This window comes from Heterodontus francisci, chromosome 2 (assembly GCF_036365525.1).
Source record: "Heterodontus francisci isolate sHetFra1 chromosome 2, sHetFra1.hap1, whole genome shotgun sequence".
In the NCBI taxonomy this organism is placed as follows: domain Eukaryota; kingdom Metazoa; phylum Chordata; class Chondrichthyes; order Heterodontiformes; family Heterodontidae; genus Heterodontus; species Heterodontus francisci.
The window spans coordinates 140,103,169-140,123,938 of NC_090372.1; the positions used below are offsets into that span (position 1 = coordinate 140,103,169).

At 41.8% G+C, this 20,770-nt stretch overlaps 1 protein-coding gene across 1 annotated transcript in view; it reads right to left on the reverse strand.

Moving 5' to 3' along the window:
- Positions 1-771: 771 nt before the first annotated feature.
- Positions 772-20,770, reverse strand: part of LOC137347208 (contactin-associated protein-like 2) — a 1,554,138-nt gene continuing 1,534,139 nt past the window's right edge. The window contains exons 22-23 of the mRNA XM_068011439.1: positions 6,935-7,009; positions 772-2,036 (exon numbers count right to left, since the gene is read on the reverse strand). Of these exons, the coding sequence (XP_067867540.1) occupies positions 1,837-2,036; positions 6,935-7,009 (275 nt within the window). The 3' untranslated portion in view covers positions 772-1,836. The remainder of the gene's footprint in view (positions 2,037-6,934; positions 7,010-20,770) is intronic.

Consider the following 20,770-nt stretch of genomic DNA (forward strand, 5'->3'; position numbering starts at 1 on the left):
TAATAAATGTCAACTTTTCTTCTTTAAACCTGAGAAAGCCTGCTTGTGCTGGTTTCTTTGCCTTATAATTGGAAAGTCGTGAACAAGGATTCACCAAGGCCGGGGGGGGGGGGGGGGGGGGTGGGGGCTAAAAGAAACACGGTGTGCTTAAAATTAAACCCTGTTACATTAAGACCAGCTGCAGGCTGAAAGGGACCCCTGGACCTCTTTCTCACTTGGTCGTAACACTACCTGTAATCATTTACATCTTGAACCTGTGCATGATGGATTTTGCCTGACTCAGAAGCATGCCCATCAGGGCTGTCTTCGGATCGGTTCACGCAGCTGAGTGCTGAGAAGTATGCAAAAATTGGAGAGCAGCTCCTCAAGGTAATGAAAGAGTGGCTGCAGCCTCTGGAACACAGTTCTGTCTTGGTCACTGAATAGACAAATGGTCAGGACTTCTACAAAGTGATTCAGGCAGTGGTTTGAGGTCACCGCACTGCATAGCATGCTCCAGCCCAGGTCTCTCGTGGTGTCAGGAAAAATCCCCAAACTATGTCAGAGGTAATGTTAAATTAACATGCAATCTATACAAAATATCTCATCAGCAATAGATGCCAACCATTAATCTGTGCCATCAAAAAAGCAACAAGGACACACATTTACAGCAAGGCTCTTTTAATGTTGTATTCCCCCTCTCAATTTTTAACCAAACTACAGTACATACTTAAAATAAGGCATGACACAATTTGGAAATTTAAAAATTTATAAACTATCAGAAATTCCTGAACAGAAAACACCATGTGTAAGAGTGTTTTTAATAAATTAGGAATACAATGGATCACACTCCATCAGTCCAAAGGCAAATACAGGTACTTCTGAGCTTTCACAATGTAAATATCCTGGACTCCCTAAGCATGCAAAAAAAACCCCCCTGCTCTACCTCATTGGACTAATTTGTAGCAGTGACTGTCTCCCTGTCAATGAAGCAACTCCTTAATAGCAGAAACAATGTTTACTGGCACCACACAAAATTTTACCATAAAAGGCTAGAAATGGACAAGATAATGAACATTTATAAAATATAAGAATAAAAAATATATACAGTGATAAAAGGTTAAGAACAGAACTTGCTGAGCAATACAAATGAAAGATTAGAATTATTTGCTGTGTACACTTCAGTATTTTTCCAGTTACTCTGGGCACCATGGGTGAAGAGACGCTCTGGTAACTCTCCCATCATGCACTCTGGTCACACACATTTTTCCCCCACACATACAAACAAGAGTGTAGGTCTTATCTCACATCTCTGTGACCATTTTATTTATATCTTGTCTGTCAAATAGCTCTACAAAAACAAGCTTTCTTAAAAACAAAAAACAAAAATTGAAGAAAAAGGAAAAAAGCAACCTGCTTAAATTTTGAAAAAAAAACCCAGGTTATTTTTAACCACAGCATGCCAAATCATTCTTTGCACAAACTCTGGCAATGAAGATTTACCTGTTTGCATTGTAAAATACAGCAACTTCATAAGCATCTTCAGCAACAAAAACATATATTCTATACTTGTATGATCTACATAAAATATATTTACAATGGGTATTTGGCATACGTGTAATCATCTAGACTATCAGCTTTTTGTTCTGAAGTGTAAATGCATTCCAATTAGTATTCACATACTTGGGAAAATTCTTTTCAAAACTGGTGTTAATCCATAGTATCATATATTTAGGTTTCTTTTGAATCTTATTTTCTCTTTTTCTTTGTGTGTGTGGGTTTCCATTTTGGTTCATTTGTGCTGATCTTTCCCGAATCGCCAAAATAACATCAGTAGAGAACCTTCCCACAATCATCTTAGATGAACCATTCCTTTTTACTTTCATCAATGGTTTCTGTAAAGTTGGGATCATTGTTCATTATAGCTGCATCGGCATTCTCAGCAGACTCAGCCCCCTTGGCCTCGTTGGTGTGGTAGGTTCCTTTGTGGCGGAACATGTAACGGATCAAGAAGACTAATGTGCAAAGAATGGTGAAGATTACAACTGCAATAATACCTAACAGAGAAAAAAACATGTTTGTTAAGAGCTTAAAACAGTGAGATCAAGGTGACAGAATGACAAGCCCTATGAAATTATTTTTCCTTGTAAATTTACTCTTTCCCCATTCTTTCCTGAAGACTGACTCCTTGAAGCAGTATGGCTCATGAGGCACTGGTCGTCTTCCAGCAGCTTGTCCAAGTGGCCATTATTTCTGTGTGATCCCAGACAGCAAGTGGCATCAGGTTGCTCACTGAGTCACAATGGGGTGAGGGATTTGCTTTATATCAGTATTGTCTAATACATTAGTCACTAGTCACACATGGCTAACTGGACATTCAGATGAAACTAATTGCATTTTTGATTACTGAATATTAATATCACTCATTTTTATTTAATACACAACATATGCATACACATTTAATACACAATGTACCTTTGTCTGTTGGTAACATGGTAAGACTAAAAGCAAAGTGGTGTGAATTTTTTTCATCGTTAAGTGTACTTTACTTCCTTGATTACTGCTTATCTTCTAAAATACTGTGTAACAATGGGGAAAACACAATACTTCAACAGGATAGAGCCATTATATGGAGAAGGAGCTGTCATCGTGCTCAGCTTGGCCAATCAGAATAACTGCTCAGCCCAACAGAAGAAAGCAAGTCCAACCAATTGCAAGTAGCTCCAACAGGGCAAATCATGGTGAAGGGCAAGTGGCCTCACCATTCCGACTGGAGAGCAGGGGCAGGTCTGGTGTGCCTCATGCAAGTCAACATTCTCAGCAGTAATCTGCGTGGGTTTTCACCGGGTGCTCCGGTTTCCTCCCACAGCCAAAAGACTTGCAGGTTGGTAGGTAAATTGGCCATTATAAATTGCCCCTAGTATAGGTAGGTAGTAGGGAAATATAGGGACAGGTGGGGATGTGGTAGGAATATGGGATTAGTGTAGGATTAGTATAAATGGGTGGTTGATGGTCGGCACAGACTCGGTGGGCCGAAGGGCCTGTTTCAGTGCTGTATCTCTAAATAAAAAAAAACTCTGATCAAGTCAAAGTACCACTTGCAGCTGCTGGACAAAACCCAGAAGCTGCACTAAGATTAGCTGTGCCTGATACATTCATGCCAGTATTTCAAACTTTGGTGAAAGAGTGAATCTGCCAAGTTTTCCATTGAATGGTGGTTGATGTTTGTTATGTAAATATACATGTGAAGCACATTTACAATAGAGATCAATAGCTATTTGTAACCAGACCTGTTACCTTACTGCTTGTAAGTTATCAAGGGGAAGTCATTCAGTGCAATTATTCTCTCTTGGTCAGTGAAATCCGTTTTTAGGAAAAGTATTTTTTGCATTCATTGGTTGAAAAAAATGTGTTTATAACATACAAAGGAGAGAATACTTTGCACAAGCTGTAGCAGCTTGGCAATAAAATGTATTTGCATACTAACACCCAACACAACTGTGTGCCAAAATACAGATGCAAATCTATAATTCTCCATTTGGCTGACTATCAATCTCAGCCAGGCCATCAAGTGCTTCCCCTTAGGAAGGAAGGGAAAACAAAGAATGAGTGATTCTATTGCTGCTCTCAGCTAATTCTTCACAACCGCAGAGCTCTGGAAGTAACTTGTTTGGGTGCTCTGATTGTGCAGAGTGCAACCAAAAAATAAGGGCAATCTATTTTTGTAAAACCTGCCCTTGCACATTTTTTCTTAAAGCAAACAGTTTTTCTCAGCAAAATTATCAGCAGAAAGTTGAGCATCAGAGGATAAACTGCCTTTGCTGCACTTTCTGCTTCAGGCTGATGGTGGTGCTCTTTTAATGCTGAACTAATTTAACTGGCAGAAAATAGGTATATGAGCTTGCAACAATTGTGTTTTACAGCTGCAGTGCAGAGATATCAGGTTCCTGTTTCACTGATCACTGAAGTGAAGTAAGAATTTCGTCTTATTTTCTAATTCAAATTTCAATAAAGGAAATTGTACTAAATTTTTATTAGTAAATGAATAAACATTTTAACAATAAAATGGTGTGATTAACATGGCAATAGTCACATAGTTTACAGGCACATTAGATATTCTACAACTTTGCAACAAAAATATTTTACAAGGTTTTAGTGGTAGTTTTCAGTGTGGTAAATTGGTTTTTAAAGCTTGGCTTTGTCTATTAAGTGTACTGATCTGTGATTGTTATATAACATGTTTCATGAGTAGCATATACAACAAAAATGTTAACCTGGCTATAGTGGAAAATACTGTTGATCTGTTTGTATTATTTTCATTTGAAGTACATAATAACAAAAATGGGTTTGATTTACAAGATATTTCAGATTCCTACCTGGTTTGAAACTTATTTGCAACTGATTATTTAGCCCCCATTTTAAACTTTACCCCATAAATAAGTGCATCAGAGCTACAGTCCTCAAATAAATTGCTATGTTAGTGGAAGCATACTGGATGCAAAGCATTTACAGGATTTCAGAAATTGCTGAAAATAAAAGGAAAAGGAGTTCCTCCAGTATTGACGTTTATGAAACCTCTGGGAGTCGCACAACAACCAACTACAAACTACAGAACACTATGTCAGCAGTCAAGCGAAGATAATGTTTATGATTGTATTTGGCAATTAGTACTAGATCAATTGTTAAGTTTAAAACGGAGATTGATAGATTTTTGTTAATCAAAAAATTAAGGGACATGGGGCAAAGGAGAGTATATGAAGTTAGGTTACAGATCAGCCATGATCTCATTGAATGGCAGAACAGGCTCAAGAACCAAAATGGCCTATTCCTGTTCCTATGAAGTGGCAAAGTTGAGAAAATGACTTAAGGTGCTCTTATGCCACCAATCATATCATAGCAAACCTAGCTCAACAATGACCATTAGGAATTGTCTCCACAGGCTTCAGGTCAGCATGAAGCCTGTTGTGGACCTGTACCATCTGCTGCAAATTGTCCTGCAGCTAACCTGCACTGCAAAGGGTACTGTCAGTGATAGTCGAGACTACTTCCTCCCCAACCTTTCTCTGCCATCATGTGCCAGGCATACTACCCTTTGGGAAGGGTGCCCTAGAGTGCAAAAAGGGAAGCTGTCCTCATTCCCACCTCATGCAGTAACATTTGCTCTTTATCAACTAATAGGTGTTGTGCTGCTTCATCACTTGCCCACAGGTTCAGTTTCCTGTCTCTGTGTTTACCTTGCCAGGCACTTGTGCCCCATGCAGCCTTTGTAAAGGTTCAAAAAGAGAATATAGTTACTTACAGTCTTATGAAAGGCTATGTTTTAACTGCCACCTAAACAGCCATTTGACTTTCAATATCATGAATCCTTTACTAAAATATCTGATCATGTTAGTCTTCAGTTCTGAAACATCATAACCTGTCGATTCTCAATAAAATGCTAACTAGCCTGTTGTGTATTTTCAGCATTTTCTGTTTTTATCACTTAGTTGTTAGCACTGTGTATGTCAACTAAAAACATCTGGGGACAATTACTTTGCTGGCATGACAAGATGTCACATTATACAAGGGTACAGATCCAAATTGGAAGAAGGTTTGGAAATCACAAGCTCTTGACTCACCTGGGGTCCCATCTGGCCATCCTGGCAAAATTGAAGAATGGAGGGAATTGGAAAGATACATGTGTCTTGGAGGATGCACTCAGCTAGATGAGCTATCAAAGACTGCACAGGTGAGGAGGAGGATTAACATAATTTCATGCGTGACTCCTTTAAACAATCTGAATGGCAGCAGTGCAGTGAAGTTTAACACTACGTCTGGCTCCTGTTCTTTAGCGAAGTAGATGAAAGTGCTGGCCATGCTGACCTATGCCTGGTTCCATTTCTATCTATCCAGTCGTAGCCATAAAATCTCTTGCAATGGCTTCTCTTCCCAAACCCACATTATTACCTCTCCAGTTCCAAGGATCTATTCTTGGCTCCCTTCTATTTCTCATTTACATGCTGCTCCTCAGCGACATCATCCACATGTCAGCTTCCACATGTACACTGATGATACCTGGTTCTACATCACCACTACCTCTCTCAACCACTCCACTGCCTCTGATGTTATGCTGCATGTTCAACATCCAGTATTGGATGATCAGAAATTTCCTCCAACTAAACACCGGCTACTGTATCTGGTCTATGCCACCAACTCCAAGCTTCTCCCTGGCTGAGGTTGAACCAGACTGTTCACAACCTTGGCATCCTATTTGACTCTGAGCTGAGCTTCTGACCCCAAAGCCTATTCATCAACAAGATCACCTACTTCCATCTGTGTAAAATTGCCCATCTCTGTCCCCGCTTCAGCTCATTTGCTGCTGAATGCCTCATTCATGCCTCTGCTACCTCTAGACTGAACTATTCCAGTGCTGTCCTGGCTATCTCCCACCTTGTACCCTCTGTAGACATGAGCTCATCCAACACTGCCGACTGTATCCTAATTTGTACCAAGTCCTGTTCACCCATCATTCCTTTGCTTACTGACCTACATTGGCTCCTAGTCCGACAATGTCTCAATTTTAAGGATTCCTACTACTATGTGAGTCGTTAATGTTTTGAGTGTGGAAGTCTTGTGTAAGACTGATCTTTATGATTCAATTTTAAAACCATTTAAATAGTTTCACTGTAGGTAGTAAATAGTTATAAAGTGGTAAGGAAGATCCTGTACTCTTTCCCAATTGAATGTAGGCATACCAATTCTTGAACATTACTCACCTCCATGAAATTAAAAACAAGGTTGGGAATCCAACTAAAGAGAATACTCAGATTACCATGAATAATGCAGGTTCTTCTTGGCATTTGTTATCTAACACAAATATATTTTCTATGTTGTTCAGTCAACCCATAAAGGAATGCACTATTTCCAGCAATTTGTTTCATACTGTGTGATTTTCTGAGTTATTCTTGACACTTACCACCAATAATTGCTGAATTTCGATTCACTCCGTCTGTGATGGTGCTCTCTTCATTGTATGGAAACTCTGCACTAGCTAAAAATGAAAAGAAAGTTAATGTCAGAAACCTAATAACTATTCTTTGGTTTATTAGATTGGGCTTCAGTAAAGGCAGAGTAAAAAAGAGTTAAAATGAGATAGTAATTTCCCGGAGCTGAAGAACTTCTGCAGGAACCTTCTGAATTTTAAAAACAAGAGGTTACTTAAATCTCTTAGAGAATTGACAGTATCTCCATAAAGAAACTAACAAAAGAGGGTTGATGCCAAGAGGTCTTTTCAGCAATTAGCACTGACTGTGAGCAAATTCTGGCAGGATTATGTAGGTACCATCAAAAAACTAAAGTTCTTAAATACAATGTATATATTTTAACAAAAACCTTCCTTATTGTAAAGCACAATAATATGCTGATCAGCTTGGCTCATTTGATATCACTTGCATCTCTGAATCCAAAAGTTTGTTGGTTCAAGCCCCGGCTAGATTATTTTTGGGCAAACAATCTAGGCTGATACTCCAGTGCAGGAATTGATGAAATTCTGCATTATTGGAGGTGCAGCCCTTTACATATGATTCTAAAGGAATCCCATCAGCCGGTTTGCTGGCAATATCTGAAGACGAGCAGGGACTTTTCACAGAATTGTATCCTACATGCCTTCCGCAACAAAGGCCAACTAAAATAGATTTTTTTATTTGTTCATGGGATGTGGGCATCGCTGGCTAGGCCAGCATTTTATTGCCCATCCCTAATTGCCTTTGAGAAGGTGGTGGTGAGCAGCCTTCTTGAACCGCTGCAGTCCTTGGGATGTAGGGACACCCACAGTGCTGTTAGGAAGGGAGTTCCAGGATTTTGACCCAGCGACAGTGAAGGAACGTCGATATAGTTCCAAATCAGGATGATGTGTGGCTTGGAGGGGAATTTGCAGGTGGTGGTGTGCCGATGCATCTGCTGCTCTTGTCCTTCTAGGTGGTAGAGTCATGGGTTTGGAAGGTGCTGTCAAAGAAGCCTTGGTGAGTTGCTGCAGTGCATTTTGTAGATGGTACACACTGCTGCCACTGAGCGTCGGTAGTGAAGGGAGTGAATGTTGAAGGTGGTGGATGGGGTGCCAATCAAGCAGCTGCTTTGTGCTGGATGGTGTCGAGCTGCTTGAGTGTTGTTGGAGCTGCACCCATCCAGGCAAGTGGAGAGTATTCCATCACACTCCTGACTTGTGTCATGTAGCTGGTGGACAGGCTTTGGGGAGACAGTTGAGTTATTTGCCACAGAATTCCCAGCCTCTGACCTGCTCTTGTAGACACAGTATTTATGTAGCTGGTGCAGTTCAGTTTCTGGTCAATGGTAACCCCGAGGATGTGGGGGGTTCAGTGATGGTAATGCCATTCAACATCAAGGGGAGATGGTTGGATTCTCTGTTGTTTGAGAAGGTCATTGCCTGGCACTTGTGTGGTACGAATGTTACTTGTCACTTATCAGCCCAAGCCTGGATACTGTCCAGGTCTTGCTGCATCTGAACACAGATTACTTCGGTATCTGAGAAGTCGTGCATGGTGCTGAACATTGTGCAATCATCAGCAAATATCCCCACTTCGGACCTTATGATGGAGGGAAGCTCATTGATGAAGCAGCTGAAGAACTAATCATTCATCTCATTGAGAGATTATGGCTGTATGCACAAAGGCTGCTGCATTAAGAATTTGCAGTAGTTCATTGCACATCAAGTGTTTTGAGATGTTCCTTAAATGCATAAGAGGGCATTATGTAATTGCAAGTCTTTCCTTCTTTCAACACCACACAGTTTATTCTGCAAAGACTATATAGATCAGGGGTGTCCAACCTTTTCGCATGAGGGGCCACATTTCAAATTTTATTCTGCATAGGGGGCTGGTGAGGGAAACCCCCCCTCCATCACCATCTCACCCAATTTTATCCACTCCCCGCCTCCAAACCCGCCGCGGGGAGAGCATAAAATTCCCCCCTCTGTGTCTGTCTCTCTCTCCCTCTCTCTTTGTGTCTGTCCCTCGCTCTCCCCCTCTGTGTCTGTCTCTCATCCCCCCCCCACTCTGTGTCTGTCGAGCTGTCTCTCTCTCCTTCCCTCCCGACGAGCCTAGGCTGCAAGCCTTGGCCTCACTTGCACTTTAATCAGCATGCTGTCGGTCCCTCAGGCTGACTGCAACTACTCTCGCAATGAGCTCTGCTCATTAATCTCTGGGGTCGGCCACAGCCAATTGCCATGCAGACATGCGATGCTCTGTGGAAGTTGTTGTCCCAGATTGTGGTTTCGTCCATAGGGACTGGGGAGCAGGGGGAGCAGCATGTGCTCACTCATCAAAAACAGCAGGGGCGGCCGATTGTAATAGAAATCTTTGGTGGGCCAGAAGAAATTTCACATCCCTGAAACTGAAAGCAAACGGGGCTGAGGGCAAAAACGTGCAGCAAAGAGGAGGAATGGCCGAATAGTTTTCATCCGTGGGATGGATGGAAAACTTTGGTGGGCCGGATTCTGGCCTGCAGGCCGTATGTTGGACAACGGTGACATAGATTATGAAGTAGTAGTATTGTGCCTGTACTGACGTGCAATAACACAAAAAGATAATAGAGTAGAATTTCTGTGAGGCTTCTCTTGATCGTCTACTGTAACTACAGTGGAAGATCTGAGGAAACCTTGGAAAAATTGTAAATGGCAGGATTTTGGCAATTTTCCATATTTTTAAACTTCTGTTGGAATGGCCTCGTGTTGACTGGCTGAAGTCATGTTCATTACGGAAATCAAAATTGCTTCAAAGTGTAGCTCCCTAGCGTGAAGTTAATTAATTTCAATCTCTGCCACATGGTCAACAAATCAAGCAAGACAACGAAAACCACTCCTGGGTAAGAAGCCTTAAATATTCATGTATATATCACTGAGCCAAAGATTTGGTAAAGCTGTGCCGCCAGACAATGGTACAGTACCACCTGGAACAATGCAGCATAGACATATGAATGTATTTTCCCTGATGAATAAAGATAATATGGTATGCAGCCACTAAGGAATGGATGGCACAGTGAGTTAGTACACTATTTTTTCAGCTTTGGGACCTAGGTTCATTGCCAACTTAGACTTATAGGACAAAAGGCTTCTGGTATGTGCAGAAATAGTGCAAAACTAAATGAGATGGTAACCTGCAGGTAGTTGGCACTACAGGAAAACATGCTCTCAAACTGGTTTGAGAATAGCCCTTAGAGCTAGCAGAGGGAAGACTTTACACTAGCTCAATCTCTTCTGAGATTCAGGCTGAGGTGCACTGAGGGGGAAAATAAAACTTTGTTATATGCAGCCATACAATGCTTAACCTGGTAGTTCTTGGTGCGGACACTGGTCGTGTTTTTTTCCCCAAATGGACAAAGCTGTAACATGAATGTTTTGAATCACTCAATCATCAAATCAAACAGAAATCAATCAGACATAAATAGTAAATAATCACTTTACTTCGGTATTTAGTAGGGAGACAGATTAGGTGAATATGACATCAGAAGATGAAATTATAAATGATATAACCACAGTTAAAACAAGAGGAGAAATATTAAGTAAACTAATCAAACTCAGAGATTAAAACCCCTGATCTGGATGAATTGCATCCATACATTTTAAAAGAATCTATAGAAGAGATAGTAGAGGCATTACTGAATATATCTAATAATAAGAAAAAGCTGTAGTGCTAGAGGAACTGGCAGATAGCTAATGTTATACTAGTTGTGGTGTCAACACATGCAACCATGTTTACGAGCAGCAACAGATTATGTCCAGGGAACAACAGAACAGTCAGCTTAATAATGGTGGTAGAGAAAAAAAGGAATTCCCACTAAAGGAAAAAAGAAGAAAAAAAAATCTAGAAACCAAAGCTGTGGTAATGAATAGTCAGCATGGATTTCAAAAGGGTAAGTCTTGCTTGACCAACCTCATTTAATTTTTTGAAGAGGTAATAGAGAAGGATAATGCAGTGAATGCAGTTAATCTAGACTTTCAAAAGGCCTTCGATAAGGTGCCACATAATAAACTAATGAATAAGGGCAGAGCATGCAGAGTCTGGGACAAGTAGCAGAATGGATAGTTAGCTGGCTGCAAGACAGAAAGCAGACAGTGGGGGGTAAAGGGTAGTTATTCAGAGTGGAAAAAGGTGGAAAGTGGGGTCTCACAAGGATCAGTACTGGGACCACTGTTGTCCATAGTTTATAGTAGTGATTTAGACCTTGGAATCAAAAACACAGTTTCTAAATTTGCAATGATGCCAAACTTTTTTTTGGGGTGTGGGGGGGGGGGGGGGGGGGGGGGGTGCGGGGGGGTGGGGTGGTTGGTGGTGGTGCTGCTAAGTGCTGAGTAGATAAATACGGTAGGGGACTGTAACAAATTACAAGAAAATGTTAATTAATTTGCAGAATGGGCATATAATTGGCAGACAAATTTCAAAACAGCGAAGTGTGAGGCATTGCATATTGGTGAGAAAAATAAGGTTTTATTACTTGAAAATAAGAATCTAAATGGGGTAGAGGAACAAAAGGAACTGGGAGTATAAATACACCAATCACTAAAAGTAGTGATGTAGGCTGATCAGGACATAAAGTAAATCAATCACTAGGGTTTATTTCTAGAGGGATAGAATTGAAAAGTAAAGTTAAGCTAAACTTATGTGGAACCTTGGATAGACCACACTTGGAGTATTTGTATTGGTCTGGTCGCCATCTTATGAAAAGGATAGAGGCATTGGATGCACAAAATACTTACAAGGGATGGTACCAGAAATGGGAGGTTATACCTATCAGCAAAGGATGAAAAGGTTGGGTCTTTTTTCTTTTGAAAAGAGAAGGCTGAGGGGATGATCTAATCGAGGTCTTTTAAATTATGAAAGGTTTTGATAGAGTGTATACAGAGAGAATATTTCCACTTGTGAGGAAGAGCAAATTGAGGCACCATCAATATGATAATCGCCAAGAAATAAAATAGGGAATTCAAAAGAACGTTCTTTATCCAGACTGTGGCAAGAATGTGGAACTCGCTATTTATTACAAGAAGTGGTTACGCAAATAATATAGATGCATTTAAGGGGAAGCTCGATAAGCATATGAGGGAAAAGGGAATAGAGGTTCATGCTAATAGAGTTAGATGAGGAAGAATGGAGGGAGGCTTGAGTGGAGCATAAACAGGGCATGGTCTAATTGGGTTGAAAGGGCTTTTTCAGTGCTGTCTGTTCGATATGATTCTATGTTACTCAGAACTGGCAATGATTTTTAATAAATAATTCAGGTACTTCTATATGAAGTATAAAAGTACATTATAGCACCTTACATGAATTGGTAGGACATGGCTGCATTCTTGTGGTATTAGATGGGGTGAATGGTGAGAAATCTGAGGTTAGATTGGGCGGCACAGTGGCTAGCACCGCAGCCTCGCAGCTCCAGCGACCCAGGTTCGGTTCTGGGTACTGCCTGTGCGGAGTTTGCAAGTCCTCCCTGTGACCGCGTGGGTTTCCGCCGGGTGCTCCAGTTTCCTCCCACAGCTAAAGACTTGCAGGTTGCTAGGTAAATTGGCCATTGTAAATTGCCACTAGTGTAGGTAGGTGGTAGGAGAATAGTGGGGATGTGGTAGGAGAATAGTGGGGATGTGGTAGGGAATATGGGATTAATGTAGGATTAGTATAAATGGATAGTTGTTGGTCGGCACAGACTCGGTGGGCTGAAGGGCCTGTTTCAGTGCTGCATGACTAACTCTTGTGCACATTCTAATGTAGGGGTCAAAAGCTGCACTATCAGATTTTCAGTTCTGACCGAAAATGGGTGTGATTTCTGTGCAGCCGCAGAATGTGCCCATGATTAGAGTTGGAATGTGTGAGATATTTTCAGGTTTGACCCTCATTTAAATTTTACCAGTAAGCTGCAGGTACCAAATGGTGCTCTGCTGCAAGAAAAACAGGTCAACTTTTGTATGGAGCTGGCCAGCAAATGCAGCTAGTTTTGGGGTGTGTGAGGGAAGGCGAAGAGGAGGAGAGAACAGGCTGGCAGCACGGTTTTTGTGGGGCTAGGAAGAGCACAAATTAGATTAGAGATACAGCACTGAAACAGGCCCTTCGGCCCACCGAGTCTGTGCCGAACATCAACCACCCATTTATACTAATCCTACACTAATCCCATATTCCTGCCAAACATCCCCACCTGTCCCTATAATTCCCTACCACCTACCTATACTAGTGACAATTTATAATGGCCAATTTACCTATCAACCTGCAAATCTTTTGGCTTGTGGGAGGAAACCGGAGCACCCGGAGAAAACCCACGCAGACACATGCTCCTCCTGTCTTCACATAATTCTTTAAAAATAACTCATCTTTCGCAGTGTCTCCAGCATTAAGGGCCTTTTAATGCCTGGAAAAAGTGGAATGAGCATACACTTCGCATGCTCCACTCAGTTCTTCACAAAAATTGCAACTGATGTGCCATAGCTAGCATAGGACTCTGATTTGTTTACTTAAACAGCCCATCTGTTTTTGGCAGGAGTCTTGGACGCCCACTTGAAGGCCTGTATGAAACTCGAATCTGGCAGGCAAATAAATGGGTGTCCAAGCTCTCCACCAGATTTTACTATGCCTGCTTATCAGGCAAGAAAGAGGCAGTCAGCAGTTAGGAACAGGAGTAGACCACTAGCCCCTTGAGTCTGTTTGCCATTTTGATGTGCATTCAGTTGATATTTCCCCTATCTTGACCTAACTACCTGGGGTCAGGGAAGGGATAGTTTTTGAGAGAGCCAGATTTCCCATAGATGTTTTGCAAATACTGTCAACTGAAACACTATTTTAATTTTGCCATTAGTACAGGTGAGAGGGAAACAGGCCATTACTCCAATAGGAATTGAATGATCTTGCCCAGCTACCTTTGTCCAAAATAAATTATGGAAGCGAATAAAAGAGAAAAAATAATTTTATCTCATATAAAAGGTTTTATTGCCTCTCATGCCTCCTGTACTGCCATTATGCCTCCATAACCTGGATTTATAGGAAAAACCCAAAAAATTCATAAGTTTTACACAGCATTCATTGCATTAAAAATTCCAACACAGTGGTAATTGTGTAACTGCTACATTCATTGGAAGCACATTGTATTTGGTATCTTAATCAGTGCTCAATTATGTGCATCAACACTAAGAAAGCCCACAGAACAAATCAAAATAATTTGAACAATAATGAAAATTAACTCCTAGGATAATTTATCTGATCGAGCTATTTGTTGTAATGACAGGAGGCTAGTTGGATACAAAATGAAACTAAATGAACCATTACAAGTAGTTGAAAGTCTGTTGACAAATCATTGATTATGCTAACACAACACAAGCATATTAAAGCAGCAAGGAATCTAAACATGCATAACCTCAGAACTGGATTCCAAATTCTTACCTAAATGCCAATGTGTTTTTTTGCTCTGGGGACAATGGTGACACTATCATTGCATTATTTATTACCCACTCCAAGTTGCCCAGGGGGCATGAAGAGACAATCAAATATTGTGGGACTGGAATTAAATGAAGGCTGGACTAGGTAGGGGTGGCAGGTACTTTTCCCAAAAGGTCATTAGCAAACCAGTTGGGTTTTTACAAGAATTCAGAAGCTTTTATTTAAAAAAATATATATTTCTCCCAGCCCAAGCCCACAAATTGCAAGATTTATTGAACGGAGTTCACAACTTGGCATGCTGGGATTTGAACTCTCAAACTTTGGGTTGCTGATCCTGTACCATAAATACCAGGCTAATATACCTTATTACTAATGAATCTCCTGAGACATTGCTCACAGAGTCAGCAGAAGGAGTTTCCTCTCTGTTATAGAAACAGTAAATGCTGGAAATACTCAGCAGGTCTGGCAGCAGCTGTGGAGAGACAAACAGAGTTAACATTTCAGGTCTGTGACCTTTCATCAGTCCTGAGTTCTGATGAAAGGTCACAGACCTAAAATGTTAACTCTGTTTCTCTCTCCACAGATGCTGCCAGAACTGCTGAATGTTTCCAGCATTTTCTGTTTCTATTTCAGATTTCCAGTATCTGCAGTATTTTGCTTTTATATTAGTCTCTGTTACCTGTGTTTGTCATCATCTTGTTGCCAGTTCTTCCCGTGTCTGTCTTGTTTCGCTTATGCATTCTCTTTCATTTACTTTCTGTTTTTCTCTCCCTTTTCTTTTTTGATCATTCTGTTTCTCTGTTTTCTATAGGAACATAGGACTTGGGAGCAGTAGTAGGCCATTTGGCCCTTTGAGTTTGCTCCGCTATTTGATAAGATCACGGTTGATCTGGTTGTGGTCTCAACTCCACTTTCCTGTCTACCCCCCAAAACCCTCGATTCCCTTGTCTATCAAAAATCTATCTAATTCAGCCTTGAATAAATTCAATAACTTAGCCTCCATTGCTTCCTGGGTAAGAGAATTTCACAGACTAATGTCACTCAGGGAAAAAAAATTCTCCTCATCGCCATCTTAAAAGGGAGACCTCTTATTCTTAAACTGTGTTCCCTAGTTCTAGTCTCCCCCACTGGAGGAAACATCCTCCCAGTATCCACTCTATCAAGTCCCCTCAGGATCTTATATGTTTCAATAAGATTACCTCTCATTCTTCTAAACTCCAATGGATAAAGGCCCAACTTGTTCAACCTTTCTTCATAAGATAAGCCCTTCATCCCTGGAATTAGTCAGGGGAACCTTCTCTGAACTGCTTCTAACGCAATTATAATTTTTTTCAAATAAGGAGACCAAAACTGTACACAGTACACTAGATGTGGTCTCACCAAGGTCCTGTACAGCTGTAGCAAAACTTCCCTACTTTTCTACTCGATTCCCCTAACAAAAAACGACATCAGTTCCACTTGCCTTCCTAATTACTTGCTGTACCTGCATACTAACTTTGTGATTCATGTAACAGATCTCTCTGTACCACAGAGTTCTGTAATCTCTCTCCATTTAAATAGTATACAGCTTTTCTATTCTTCCTGCCAAAGTGGACAAGTTCACATTTTCCCACATTATACTCCATTAACCAAATTATTGCCCACTCGCTTAACCTATCTATATCCTTTTGTAGATTCTTTACTTCCTCTTGACAACTTACTTTCCTTCCTATCTTGGTGTCATTGGCAAATTTAGCTACCATACATTCGGTCCTTTCATCCACATCATTGATAGAGATTGTAAATAGCTAAAGCCCCAGCAATGAACCCTGTGGCACTCCGCTAGTAATAGCTTGCCAACCTGAAAAAGAACCATCTATCCCTACTCTCAGCTTCCTGTTAGTCCTTTATCCATGCTAATATGCTACCTCCCTCTACACCATGTGCTCTTATCTTGTGTAGTAAACTTTGATGTGGCACCTTATCAAATGCCTTTTGAAATCCGAGTGCACCACATCTACAGGTTCCCCATTATCCCGCTTGCTTGTTACTTCCTCGAAGAACGCCAATAAATTAAACACAAAACCATGTTGACTCTGTCTGATCCCATCATGATTTTCAGTTGTTTTCTTATCATTTGAGGTGAGAGGGGTGTATGGGTGGCATGGCTTAAGCATTTTTCAGTTCCCAGTTTACTGATGGGAACTGGTAAAAAGAACACAGTGTGGACTGGGGCTGGGGTCAAGGCTAGGCAGGAGGTGCAGTGAAGAAAGTGGCATTGCTACAGTTTGACTAAGTAGGGAGGAAAGTGGCAGAGATTAGAAGCATGGCTGAAACTCTAACAGCAAGAGGTGGGAATGGAGAGGCTAAGGGAATGTTGATGGCAGAGAACTGCAAAGGAGACGGGAGAATACTGCAGGTGCAAGGCTGGGTGAGGGAGTGGACTGCACAATGACCTATGGCCAAGATTGGGTTCAGCGAGTTCAGTGGAGACTGAAAGATGCTGCAACGCTCTTATCAACTCAGCCACTGTGTGTCACTGCATCTCATCCCACCCATTCTCCATCACTACAGGAAGTAAAACTGCTTCCCAGCACCGAGTTAGAAACCACAATTTGTTTTTAGAAGTGTTATAGTGCTATAAATAAATTATAGTACAAGATAGCGTAGATGGAATGGGTGGAAACTTGTGTGGAGTATAAACAGCAACACAGATTAGGTGGGCTGAATGGCCTGTTTCCGTACTGTATATAACTGCTCTAAAAATAAATTGCTGGTCGGCAGCTTTATGCAATGAATTGGCAAAGAGGGCAGAAATCTGTGTATAGATTTTGCCAAATTATTTTGAACAAATACTGGTCAATACAAAGATTCAGCCTCCATTTTCAACAAAGCTTCACTCCAGTTTTATCATTAAGAAACCCCAGCAAAGTCCAAAGCCCATGCTGTTAGACAGCATCATGGCTGAAAATAGTAAAGGAGAAGCAGGCAGCCAGGCTCTTAAAATTCACTTCTGCTTTTCTACTGTTCCTAGTTAGCTTCAATATGAACTAGTGCAGATTATGTGGAATTGACAGAAGATGAGGCATATGACATCACCATACAACTACTGTCTCATTTGCACGAGCCCAGTTTGGAATGTGCAGATGTCTGCCCTGGAAATTACAGCAGAAAATGGGGCAAGCACCAAGTGGGATGAAGTTGGGATGAATCAAGTAGTGGTTAGGTGATTTCAAGCTTGGAGTTTAAAAGCCCATAACCTATGGAAGGAAGGGAAGATGACGGTTGAAGATATTATTGTTTTACCATGCCTGAATTACCATTACATATACATACCTTAAATCACAAAGAAATTTTCATTTTCATCAATCCTGCCCACGTCATTTTGATAGCAAAAAGGGTAGTCTGCGTCAGAAAATCGAGGTTATTGACTTTTCCCTCCACAACAAAGCAAGTGCGCATCCTATTTAGAGGAAATCAATCACCAGAACTTCCAATAAAGTAATGCCAATACCCTTCAGGTCAATGATCAGTTTCTTACAACCCTCTCTAATGATTCATCTCAATTGCTGTTCAGTTTTTCGCATCTTTACAGCATTTCCTTTTATCTTTTCATGTTGTCTAGTAGCTGGACGGGAAGGACACTTGACAGAACTTCAGATAACAATGTCAATCTTTTTCTGAGCTGAGAGTACATGTAATTTTCTGTGTTAATTAGACTAAATGGGGGAGAAATTGGGCTCAGTAATTGTCTTTTTTTTTAGGTCATACATGACCCAATGGCCAAAAATGGCGTCTGAGATTTAAGCGCACACATCTGATGGGGTGTGCAGCAGATCAGCTTAGTAAAGGGGTTTGTATGAACACACCTCAAAGCAGCATGCAAAGCAGGCAGCTGACATTACGTCAGTGCTGACATTTTTGAATGCCATACTCCAGCATACACCCCGTCATAACCTTGCACAGCTGAATACAATTTAAAATGGCATGAAGGTCCCCCTACCAATGCTGTTGAAAGGGATCATGAACTACTCACAGGTTAGTTGCTGGATTATTTCTTCTGGCTGCTGGTGCAATTGCACGTGCTTTTGGAGCTTTCCTATACTTGCCTAAAGTTTCGATTGTGTAAAGGGAGTGGTCTGGCTGGTGCTGCAGTACTTTTTGTTCATTTAAAGGCTTGTACTGAAACAAGTTGTTTCCAAACATGGGTGGCCTAGTAGGCTTTGCACTGGGAGAATGAAGAAAGGTCACACAGACTTGAGCATGCCTGGGAGAATGAAGAGATGCCATGACAGCAGGACAAACTGCTAGAAGCAGGAGGTGGAGAGGGGCGGTGGAAGAAGGGCTGTCAGCAGGCAGTCATCTTTAGGGAGCAATTCTGAACGGGGCCATTTTCATGAACCAAAAGGGGTACCACTCACTCAATGTGTAGCTGGTGTGCGACCACAGGCATCATGCCCATTATCCTGGCAGTCATCACAATTCCTTCATTCTGCAGCACTCCTCTGTGCCACCTGCATTTGACCCATCACAGAAGGTCAAAAGCAAAAAGGGTTATCAACTTGGGCATGCCTTATGACTCCGGTCCAGAACCCATGCATGCATAGATAGTGGCATACAATGACAGCCATGAGGCCAAAAGAAACATTACAGAGAACAGTACTGGTGTCTTCAAGCACTGCTTCTGCAGTCTGGACAGCTCTGGAGGAGCCCTGCAGTACTCAGCTGAGCACGTATCAAAATTTGTGGCAATATGTTGCACGCTGCACAACCTGGCTATTATGAGGGAACAGTTCTTGCCACCACCAATCAGGTGAGAAGCTGGGGAGCAGGAGCATATCAAAGAGGAGGAACGTGATGAGAAAGAGCAACATGAAGTGGAAGAACAGGAAGAGGATGGAATGCTGCAACATAGACAGCCCCTGCCTCTACATGATAAAATGATTCCTGAGTGATGCCAATAACTTCAACCACACCTCCACATTCACCAACAGTCCCACAAACCTCTCTCAGACCTTCAAATTGTCCTCTTTCTGACAACACAAAAATAAAACCCATCAGGAATGCACACTTCAATCCAAATTTCTAAATTCAATCATGACAAATGTTTACAAAAATAAACTAATTAACCTTGTGTATTCCCTGGTGCCCATCTTCCCTGTGCCTTTACCTCGCCTAGAGTTCTAACAAAGTGCTTTGCCAGTGGCCTCAGCACGGGTGGTGGAAATCTGCTGACATCTTATTGAGCAGACTGCAGATGACCATGAGCACTTCTGGGCCTAGAAGGCCTGGCTTCAGACCACACCATTTCAGCCTGGGCTGCAGCAGTTTGGGCTGGCTGGCTAACAGGCAACAGCAACAGCATTGTCAGAGTGGCAGGGGTGGGAGCATGAATGCTGTTATCATGGAAGAGGAAAGCAAATTTCTGCTGCATGGAGTCACTGCACTCCCAACAGGTGAGTACCTCAGCAATCCTACTGATCTGTTGGAGAGCAGGTTGCTGGAGTACTGTGACACCCTGGAGGCTCCTTTGAACAGTGGCATCCACAGCAATAATGGCAGAAATCTGAGCTTCCATTGCAGCACCCAGACCTTTGATGGAAGCTCTGACATTGGCCATGAGACTCTGCACCATGGTGGGATACACAGGTGTGCTCATGGAGTTGACCACATGTTCCATATTGGAAAGATTGGCTCCAAGCTTTGTGAAAACCTCTATGTGAAGCTGGTGCTCGATTCCTCCATTCTCAACATTGAGCACAGGCTTTCTGGAAAGCTTTCCCATGCACCAAGCACTTGGTTATGTACACCTTATTCTGTAGCCTGACCCAACAAAGTCCTCATCTGAGTCCTCTGCAGCACAACTGGTATGCAACCTCACCTCTGTCAAGCTGGCACCTGCACTATACTACCGCCTGTCCTGGCTCATGTACACTTATGACTGATGTCTCCTCTATTCTCATTCTCTAAAAGACATGCAGTATCAGTATCTGAGCTGGGGATGGGGTGGGGGGGGGGGGGGGGGCGGTGGTGTGACTGTAAGATCGAGTGACAGTGCCTCTTCATCTTCAGTCTTCTTTCTGTTCCTGCACTGACTGGATAGGTTCCAGTTCTTGGGTATCTTAAATGAAAAAGGGACAAGGGTTAAGGTGTGGTGAGGAGAGAGGAGAAAGTAAGAAGTGTGTGCTTATACCATCTGCAGCTTCTAAGTTAGAAGTGATTGAGGGATGAGATAGAAGTGGGATAAAAGGAGAAGGATTAGATATGCAGATATCCTCAGCCAGCCCTGCTCCTGGCCATGGCCTCAGTAATGCCCAATCCTATGATGGCCAGCACTGTCTCTTCCATGGGGGATAAAAAGTGCAGGCACGCTTTTCCTCCTCCAGTTCTTTGCTGCTGCCTCCTGT